The sequence below is a fragment of the Dipodomys ordii genome, unplaced genomic scaffold (genome assembly GCF_000151885.1).
Source record: "Dipodomys ordii isolate 6190 unplaced genomic scaffold, Dord_2.0 Scaffold68, whole genome shotgun sequence".
NCBI lineage: Eukaryota > Metazoa > Chordata > Mammalia > Rodentia > Heteromyidae > Dipodomys > Dipodomys ordii.
The window spans coordinates 2,714,741-2,724,938 of NW_012267284.1; the positions used below are offsets into that span (position 1 = coordinate 2,714,741).

The 10,198-nt window shown below is 47.4% G+C and overlaps 1 protein-coding gene across 1 annotated transcript in view; it reads left to right on the plus strand.

Annotated features, from left to right (window-relative positions):
• Nudt1 (nudix (nucleoside diphosphate linked moiety X)-type motif 1) overlaps positions 1-2,377 on the plus strand; it is a 7,599-nt gene extending 5,222 nt beyond the window's left edge. The window contains exons 2-3 of the mRNA XM_013023493.1: positions 1,400-1,545; positions 1,825-2,377. Of these exons, the coding sequence (XP_012878947.1) occupies positions 1,400-1,545; positions 1,825-1,997 (319 nt within the window). The 3' untranslated portion in view covers positions 1,998-2,377. The remainder of the gene's footprint in view (positions 1-1,399; positions 1,546-1,824) is intronic.
• The last annotated feature ends 7,821 nt before the right edge of the window (positions 2,378-10,198 follow it).

The following is a 10,198-nucleotide window of genomic DNA, read 5'->3' on the forward strand; positions in this document are numbered from 1 at the left end:
GTGAATGTTAGTTTCACTGGATACATCAGTCTTGGTTGGAAGTTAAGAATGGTACTTTTCAGGCTCTCCTTGCATTGATGGTTTGTGTGGAGAGGTTCATAGTGATTCTGATTTTCTTTCCATGCTCCTTCTTTGATTTTAAAGTATTTAAAATAAGCTGTTTGCAATGCAGGTCCAGTGTCTTTACTACAATATGTCTAGAAGTGTCTCTTCGAGGATCCTGTCTACAAGGTGTTCTGTATGTTTGTTGTGAGTAGGTTTTCTTTCTTGAGATTGGGGAAATTTTCTGTAATAATCTTATTGAATAGGTGCAGCATCCCTCTATTCTGATATTCCTATCTCATCAATCCCAATTATATGAAAATTAGAGTTCTTGGCATTGTCTGACAGTTCTTGGACTTCCCTTTGGTAACTTCTGAGTGTTTTTTCCATATCTAATACTTTCCTCTTGTTTATTATCTTCAACTCCTGATATTCCATTTTCCATCTCATCCATTCTGCTACCTGTTGATTCCATTGTGGTTTACATTGTAGAAATTCATGTGCTCATGATCTCAATATCGATCCTCAAAGTTTTAATTTTATCTCTAAAGGAGGTATGTACTGCATCGAGTAGGGCTTGAACTCTGGGCCTGGGCACTGTACATGAGCTCTTCAGCTCAAGGCTGGTGCTCAACCACTTGAGCCACACTGCCACTTCCTGTTGTCTGGTGGTTAATTTGAGATGAGAGACTCACAGACTTTCCTGCCTGGGTTGGCTTTGAACTATGATCCTCACATATCAGCCTCCTAAGTAGCTGGGATTACAAGCATGAGCCATTGGCGCCCAGCACTGTTTTTTCTTGACTACATGTTTTTAGATCTTGGAATACCTTTGATATTTTTTCTTTCTACTCTTAAAATTGGGTTTGTAACTCTCTTTTTCTTACATTGATCAATTCTGCCATCATTTCTTTATGTTACCTTTTGTTCTCCATTTGTTCTTTGCTCTCACTGGAGTTCTTTGGGTTGCTACTGGATTTTGGGTTTCGTTTATTGGCTTGATAGCTAGTGGTGGGGCCTGAACTCTGGGCCTGGTCACTATCCCTGAACTCTTCACTTCAAGACTGGTGCTCTACCACTGGAGCCACAGTGCCACTTCTGGCTTTTTCTGCTTATGTGATGCTGAGGAAGTGAACTCAGGGTCTCTACCACTGAGCCACCTACCCAGCCCGAGTTCAAAATTCTCATAGCTTCTAAATTCTTTAAGTTCAAACTCATTCCCAAGAGGGGCCTGGTCAGGACCTACCAAACCCTTACCCGATGCCCTCCTGGGGTGAACAGCCATGTCCTGCTATCAGGTTCCCATGGGCAGGTGCATGCATCCCCCGTGCGTCCTCATATGCCTGTTTCCCCACAGGGAGTTACAGGAAGAGAGTGGTCTGACAGCAGAGATGCTGCACAAAGTGGGGAAAATCGTGTTCGAGTTTGTGGGCATCCCCGAGCTAATGGAAGTGCATATCTTCTATACAGAAAGTGTACAGGGGACACCTGTGGAGAGTGATGGTAAGTCTTCAGGGTCCCTACCACCCATTCTTGCTTCCCTGGGGAGGACACAGGTGTAGGCCTTGGGCCCTCTTCCTTCTCCAGTGAGCTCAGAGGCTCTGTGGGCCATCTACAGCAGGTGCAACAGCATAGCCCACAGCCCCAGCGCATTTCCTGCTCTACAGAGTGAGGGTCACTTACATGGTTAGATGGAGCCCCTACCACAGAGCTCCCCTGTAATTCCTGTCAGCCTGGGTCGGGGTGACCACCACAGCTCTTCCCTGTCACCCTTTGGTTCAGAAATGCGACCTCAGTGGTTCGCCCAGGACCAAATCCCCTTCCGTGACATGTGGCCCGATGACAGCTACTGGTTCCCGCTCCTGTTCCAGAGGAAGAAGTTCCGCGGCTACTTCAAGTTCCAGGACCAGGACACTATCCTGGACTATTCGCTACATGAGGTGGACCAAGTTTAGCGCTGAGCCTACTGGTGGCCAGGAGAGGGCGCCTTGGCAGCAGCTCTCCTGTCCACGTGCTCACAAGGCCAGCCTCATGAGGTGTCAGAGGTGACTGGATGCAAGGGAGGGCCTTCAGCAGTGTGGCTTGTCCTGTCCCCAGGGAGCTGCCTGTCGTGCCGCTGTCACACAGAACACTGGACACAGGTGGGAGGGACTGGGTAAAGGAGGGCCTGCCATATGACCTACTGTCCTTTTATTGCCACTCCCCACTTTGTGATTCCTACCCTTTCCCAGTGGGGAAACAGACAAACAAGAGTCAAAAGCCATGGGGCTGGGAAGGTGGCTCAGTGGTAGAGCGCTTGGCTCGCATGTATGAGACCCTGGGTTCGATTCCTCAGTACCACATAAGAAGAAAAAGCCAGAAGTGGTGCTGTGGCTCCAGTGGTATAGCACTAGCCTTGAGCTGAAGAGCTGAGGGACAGCGCCCAGGCCCAGAGTTCAGCCCCATGACCGACCAAAAAAAAAAAAAAAAAAAACACAGTCAAAGGCCAATCCTGGCATGTAGCAGGCTTCTCCTCAGAATACCATGGCCATTCTCTTCCAAATGGGAACCACCAAGAAGCAGAGAAAGAACTGAGAGTTGTGTCCACTATGAACTTCACCAAGGATTTTTGGGTAAACAGCAGAGTAAAAACGGTTTGTAAACACTTCCAGTTTATTGGGTATAGTAGTAACTGATTTCTGCAGCCCATAAAGTGCTTCATACATAGAGCTGGCTTCCACAAAGCCTGGGAAAGGCCTCCTGTTTTTCCCACAGCGGTTTCCTGGAGCTGCCTTCTCCCCAGGGCTGAGGGAGCAGACCAGGCCGGCACTCCCCCGGCTCTCAGGACCAGCCAGGGCTTCAGCTGAACCCTCACTCAGACACCTTGCCCTGGACAGGATTCTTGTGAAATTCCCACTCTAGTGTCCGGCCAGAGCATGGCAGCAGGAGAGCCAAGAAGGGTGAAGGGACTTCAGTCACTCCACCTGGAGCAAGCCTGGGCCAGGAGTGACTGTGGGCTCTGCTGCCCTAAATTCCTTAGGCCTTCCTCTAGAGTGCCTGGGGATGGCAGGGTGGCCTGAGGCAGCCTTCCTGCCTCCTCTTCCCCCACCCTCAGCCTCTAGATCACAGAACCTGAAGGAGCATTAGGAGTGTGACCTAGCTACTCACCCTGGGTCCTGCCCACAGCTCCCCTACCTCTGTCTGGTCCCAGAGACAGGCTGGCAGACAAGTGGCCTTGACTGGGCCCCAGGCCGTCAGAGGCCGCAACACTGCTGCAGCCTTTGGCACAGGTAGGCTCAGGCCCAGCAGCTCTACTGTCACCATGTGGAAGGACAGCCCTGGGAATGGTACAGTTCCACATAGTGATCAGGAACTGTCTTCCATGAGGGAAGGTTGTCTTCAGAGGGCCAAGGAGGCCCAGCTGCCATCGGAAGTGACTCAGCCATCCCACAGCATTGGCAAAGAGGGTTTAGTGAGGCCACGGGGAGTTCTGCAGGCCTCAGGCACTAGTGGGGACACACTCCATCCTCCTTGGGGATGATGGTGGTGTCAGGGTGCCATGAGGTCCAGCAAAGAGTCAGCTGAGCTTCGACTTCAGGTCGCTCCACACCTTGTTCATCTACAGGAGTCCTATCCCACCTCCACAACCTCTTGAAGTGAGGACAGAGCTGCCAGGCCCACTCGCTTAGCGTGGACAACCTCCAGAGGCCACATTGGTTCTTCCTCTGTCCCCTGCATGCAGGAGCAGAGCCACAAGTCAGTCTGACCTGATACTTTCGCACTTCTCAGCTGGGTACCGATAGCTCATGCCTATAATCCTAGCTACTCCTGAAAGAGCACCAGTGGGCCTATATCCACCCATGACTGTGCGCCTCCAGTGTACACATGGCAGAGGCACTCTGTGGACACAAACAGGTCAACCAGTAACACTTCTCTAGACACCAGCAACTCTATCATGACCAAGAGGAGAAAGTAGCTCAGCCCAGAAGCCTGTGCTCATGGAGCACTGTGGCAGGAGGTAGAGAACCCACAGCAAGTGAACACAATAAGGTTGTGGACAAAGGAGCCATGGCCTGGGAGTGGAGCTGCCACCTCCTCAGGGGACTGCAGGGACTCCCAGAGATTCCTGCCCACTGAATCCCACACCTGAAGCCAGCCTCGATTCTAGCCAAGAAGCTCCAGACCAGTTGCGAGTGTACTGAGTGTTCTTAAAACATGGAAAGGAGGGGCTGGGAAGGTGGCTCAGTGGTAGAGCGCTTGCCTTGCATGCCTGAGGCCCTGGGTTCGATTCCTCAGCACCACATAAGCAAAAAGGAAAACAAACAACAAAAAAACCATGGGAAGAAAACAGCTGACCATGAGTACCTAGGTCCCAGTGGACCACCCTGGGGGCCTCTTCCCTGGTCCCCTACAGAGGGGACTCAGGATTCCCTGTGCCCCAACCATTTGCCACCAAAGCTTGTGGTTTAGCATGTGAGACTGTCAATACAAAAGAGAGCCAGAGGCCCACACCTGTAATACCAGCTGAGGCTGAGGCAGGAGCATCACAAGTTCCAGGCCAGCTGGCTACATAGGGAGGCTCTATCTCAATAGTAACAAACAAAAAATTCTATGAATTTCCCTACAACCAAGATCAGGGAAGCAGTATTTCCCTAAACAATATCTTTCAAAGTAGAACTCATGAAATAGCACAGAAGCAGCAGATTGAGAAGAGCCTGGAACTACATCTTCCACTGCTGGGGGCCTGGGCCAGAGGCCTGGGCCTTTCTTTCCTGGTACTTGGTTCTGGGTGGGAGCACAGCATCCACTCAGCTGGGAAAGGTCCTCATGACCTTCTGCTCCTGGCCTTTCATCCCAGGCTCTGCAGACACCACCTATTGAGTGTGGCCACGGTGGGCCCCTTCTTTGCTGTCTGGTTGATGGACAGCTGAGAAGGAGGGTGCATCAGGCTATTAGAAGATGGCTGTTTAACAATCCAGGGTATAATTGGTGGGGCAACCCTGGCAAGGAGACCCAAAGCACTGGAGCCATGGGCTGGGAATGTGGCTTAGTGGTAGAGTGCTTGCCCAGCTTGCAGGAAGCCCTGGGTTTGATTCCTCAGTACCATATAAGTAGAAAAAGCCGGAAATGGTTTTGTGGCTCTCAAGTGGTAGAGTGCTAGCCTTGAGCAAAAGAAGCCCAGGGTCAGTGCCCAGGCCTAGCAAAAATGAAGAAGAATGAGTTGGACGAGGATTCTAAGTTTGGTGACAGTTGTCTTACTGAGGTAGAACCAAGAAAAATAAGAAAAGGGGGAAATTCTATGTAGCTAGCAGAATAGGGTCAAACTTGAAAGGCAGGATATCCCTGTAGAGAAAACCTCTAGCATAGTCAATAAAAGGCGAAAGTAGAGGGCTGGGAAAGTAGCTCAGTGGTAGAGCGCTTACCTTGCATGCATGAGGCCCTGGGTTCGATTCCTCAGCACCACATAAGCAGAAAAAGCTGGGAGTGGCGCTTTGGCTGAAGTGGTAGAGCGCTAGCCTTGAGCTGAAGAACTGAGGGACAGCACCCCGGCCCACAGTTCAGGCCCCACAACTGACAAGAAAAAGTCAAACGTTCAGAGATAAAGGCCTGGGTAAATTAGGGGGTTAAATACTCAGTTGCTACAATTTGGTAAATAACAGTGAAACACAGAAAGAGCCAAAAAAAAAAGCGAATGTGGTTTGATTTTGGGTGTGATAAGTAAGAAGTTTGGAATGTGTTCTGGTCAATATCAATTAAACCAAAAACAGGAACAAAGGGAAGATCTGGGATAAGCACTCTGCCTTTATGACTTATTGCCTTGGATAATTAAATTGTAATCACCATCTGCAATCACTAACTGCTAGGCCTGTTTCTGTACCTTGCTTCTTTGCCCATTTCAAAACTACCACTAGCTACTTGTGAGTGACTCCTTGCGGGTTTCTCCTATACAAGCCTACCCTATGTTGAGCTCCGGGCTGTTCTTCACTGTCCTGATAGTGGGGAGCAGTGAACACTGCTAATTAAGATTCCTAGCCTGATTGACTGTGTTGGGGACTCCTTTCACCAATTGTGGGTTCGAGTCCCACCAGCCCTGGGAAATTGGGATACTACACTGCTGCTAACTAGAACTTGCCAAGCACTGTTAGCAGCACCCAGGAGACTGATCATTGTAAAACTCATCTGATAAGAACTCCCATAGTGGCAGGAGAGGCTGCCGGAATACCTGCAATGGTGGAAGAAAATGATGGGCAGTGAAGTAATACAGACCTACAAGGTGAAGATTTTCTCACAAACCACCACATCTAACTGATTTGGATCACTGCCATCTCTAAGCTCATCCCATGCCCTGAGTTCCACCCACACAGTTGTCTTAGTCCTTGGAAGCTCCACGATAAAACCTTTAGGACAATTTGCAATCTCCTCTCCTGCCTCTCTAATACCTGCAACTTCCTCTTCTGTGGTTGTCCTTGATAGTTGAACTCAGAACCTTTTCCTTAGTTTTTGAGATAGCATGTGGGTTTTTAATTTTTTAAATTATTATTCTAAAGGTGATGTACCCAGGGGTTACATTTATGTAAGTCAAGTGTCAAGTACATTTCTTTTTTTGGGGGGGTCCGATTGTGGGGCCTGAACTCTAGGCCTGGGCGCTGTCCCTCAACTCTTTTTTTTTGGGGGGGTGTGGTCGTGGGGCCTGAATCTGGGCCTGGGCGCTGTCCCTCAGCTCTTCAGCTCAAGGCTAGCGCTCTACCACTTGAGCCAAAGCGCCACTTCTGGCTTTTTTCTTTTTGCTTATGTGGTGCTGAGGAATCGAACCCAGGGCCTCGAGCATGCAAGGCAAGAGCTCTACCACTGAGCCACCTTCCCAGTCCATGTCCCTCAGCTCTTTAGTTCAAGGCTGGTGCTCTACCACTTGAGCCACAGCGCTACTTCCAGCTTTTTTCTTTTTGCTTATATGGTGCTGAGGAATCGAACCCAGGGCCTCACGCATGCAAGGCAAGCGCCCTACCACTGGGCCACCTTCCCAGTCCCATCAAGTACATTTCTTTTTAAACAATGTCACCCCTTCTCTTGCTCTCTCCCAGTTTTTCCCTCCCATCCCCATGGTTCATTTTCAGCATAGTTAGGATATGGTTTTTGCCCAGTCTAACCACAATCTTATGAACTTCCTGCCTCTCCCTCCTGAGTAGTTAGGATTATAGTATGAAACACCAGCTTCTGAATTTTTTTTATTTATTTATGAACATTGTTACAGGTAATTTTTCCAATATATCACAATAATACAGTGATATTAGGAGCAAAAGCAATAACAATCTCTTCTTGTTAGATGCTTATTGAAACTTTAGTATTTGTTGTATTGTTTATTTTACTCTTCACTACTGCTGTGATTTAAGTATTTCATTACCCCCACTTCATTAGTGAGCAAATTAGAGCTTTTAGAATTTATTTTCTAAATTTACACACTTTTAGCTTTTAGTCTAGGTTTCTGGACACAAAGTCTGTGGTAGTAATTTTTTTTTAATTCATACCCTCAGTTTACTGAGCATGTCCTGAAACATTCTGTGGAAATATCATTAAAGAAAACATCATAGTTCTCGCAGCTACTCTTTACAGAGTTTCACCTGAGACTCATACTAATACAACCAATCTTTTAAACTCAGGTTTTCAATAGTACATACTTCTGGCAATTTTTCCTTTTAATGGATTACTCTTATTACACTTCTGTTAGCAATTCTGCACAAACTCATTAACATTTCTGTCTCAAATTTTAGACCACTACAAATCTCTGAGGCTGTTGATGCATGGTTGTGAAAAGAATGTGTGCTATGACACAAAGATAACAACAAAAACGTAAATTCAATAAATACAAGCAGCAAAACTTCAACAACCTGAATATATACTTGCTGTGACAAACTGTCCCTAGATAGTAAATAAGTATCTGCCAAAGGACAAAGGCTACTGACCACTAACTGACTGGTTGCAAGTTTGAGACATAGGTGTACTTTGAAGAATGAGAGTAAAAGGATTTCTGCAAGGATCATGATAACTAATTTCAATATCATAGTGCATTTCAATTTTGAGACATGTTTGTGCCTTCTCAAACCACTGAAGTTGCCTATAGTCTGCTTAAGGGACTTTGGGGAAACAGTTCTTTGACTTGGTTTTTGAGATAATTTTATAACTACAAAAATAGTTCAGGGCGGCGAACGTGGCTTAGTGGTAGAGTGCTTGCCTAGCATGCATGAAGCCCTGAGTTTGATTCCTCAGTACCACATAAAGAGAAAATGCTGGAAGTAGGCACTGTGGCTCAAGTGGTAGAGGGCCAGCCTTAAGCAAAAAGAAGCTCAGGGACAGTGCTCAGGCCCCAAGTTCAAGCCCCAGGGCTGGCAAAAAAAAAAAAAAAAGTTCAAAGGGTTACTATCTTTTATCAGCATCTCCTTAAGGGCTGAAAACCCACTGGATCTTAATAAACTTACCAAGAGATGTAACACTTTAAACTAAACTACCTTAGTTCCTTGGCTTTATTAGTACTCACCAGCATGTTTCACCACTACTCTACTTTCACAAAATCTAATCTGGCCTGCTTAGTTAGCCTGTTTACTTAGTTTACCTAATCTGCAACACTTCCTCTGTCTTTCCCAGTCTTATTAACTATGGCCTTGAGACTTTCAAATATTAACTATCCAAGTGAAAGGCTGGAACAAAGTCCTTCAAGCAAATGGCCCTCATAAACAGGCTGGGGTAGTAATACTAGTATCAGATAAAACAGTTCAAATTACAAGTAGTCAGAAAAATCAAAGAAGGACATTTCATATTGATAAAGCAAAGGCTGAGTTAGGTTTCCGTGTGGTGTGGTTCCCTGGTCTTAATTGTTTCTTTAGTAGTTTTTGTAGTGCTGGCTTCTTGTTCATGAATTCCTTTTTCTTTATTATTAAAACTTTTAGTTTCTCCATCAAAAGTGAATGTTAGTTTCACTGGATACATCAGTCTTGGTTGGAAGTTAAGAATGGTACTTTTCAGGCTCTCCTTGCATTGATGGTTTGTGTGGAGAGGTTCACAGTGATTCTGATTTTCTTTCCATTGTAGTATAGCTCCTTCTTTGATTTTAAAGTATTTAAAATAAGCTGTTTGCAATGCAGGTCCAGTGTCTTTACTACAATGTGTCTAGAAGTATTTCTTCTATGATCCTATCTACTAGGTGTTCTGTCTTTCTGTTATGTTAATGAAGTTTTCTCTCTTGAGATTGGGGAAATTTTCTGTAGTAATCTTATTGAATAGATGTTGCACATCCAAGATGACATTGAAATAGTAGGGAAAACACCGCTCTCTCCAACCAAAGAGTTTGAGATCCAGCACTACCTTTCCCCTAGAGATGGACAGCAGCCAAAAGGCAAACAACCAGAGAAATACAGGAACTGAAAAAATAAAAAATACCTCAGAACCTGCACAAATACTGCGAAAAGTAAAGACCCCACCCCACCCCTTGTCAGCAGTAAGGCAGCCAAAGCAGCCCAGCCTGTGGTGACCTGGGACCTCAGAGCCACAAGTGGACCACAGAACCCAAATGCAGAAAACTCCCACAGCACCGGACCCAAACAGTGAAGACTGAAGACAGAGACAGAGACCAGAGCAAGGTAATGTGAAACCCGGACCTGGAGCTCCCATCACCATGCTGCTCTGTCTACAATCATCGCAAGAGTGCAGTGGTGACTGGCAACCAGTGAACTACAGCACACAGATACAGCAATGCGCCACAGCACCGCTGGACAGCCCTTAACCAGTTCCAGGACCAGTGAGAACCCCACAGGGGACACACTCCGCGCCCCCCCCCCCAGGAGATCTGGCAGTTACCACCAGGTCTTGACTCAGACCCCGCCCCCTCCCACCTGGGCTACTCTTCCCACTGAAGCTGGAATTGTGCCTGGGCCCAAGCAGCTGGTGGAGTGCACCCAGCCCACCAGGTTTTGCCAAGAGCACCCCGGTAGCAAGCTCGAGCAGCCTAGGCTGCCAGTCCCTGCCTGAAGTCCAGCAGCCTGTGGAGCAAGGCCCTCCTATGTACTCCAGGTTGGGGATGGAGCAGCCTAGGCAGCTGGTTCCTGGCTGAAGTCTGAATTGTACTGTGTGGGCTCCAGCTGCGTGTGAAGCATACCCCAGCTGTGTACCTCAGGCGGGGGATGGA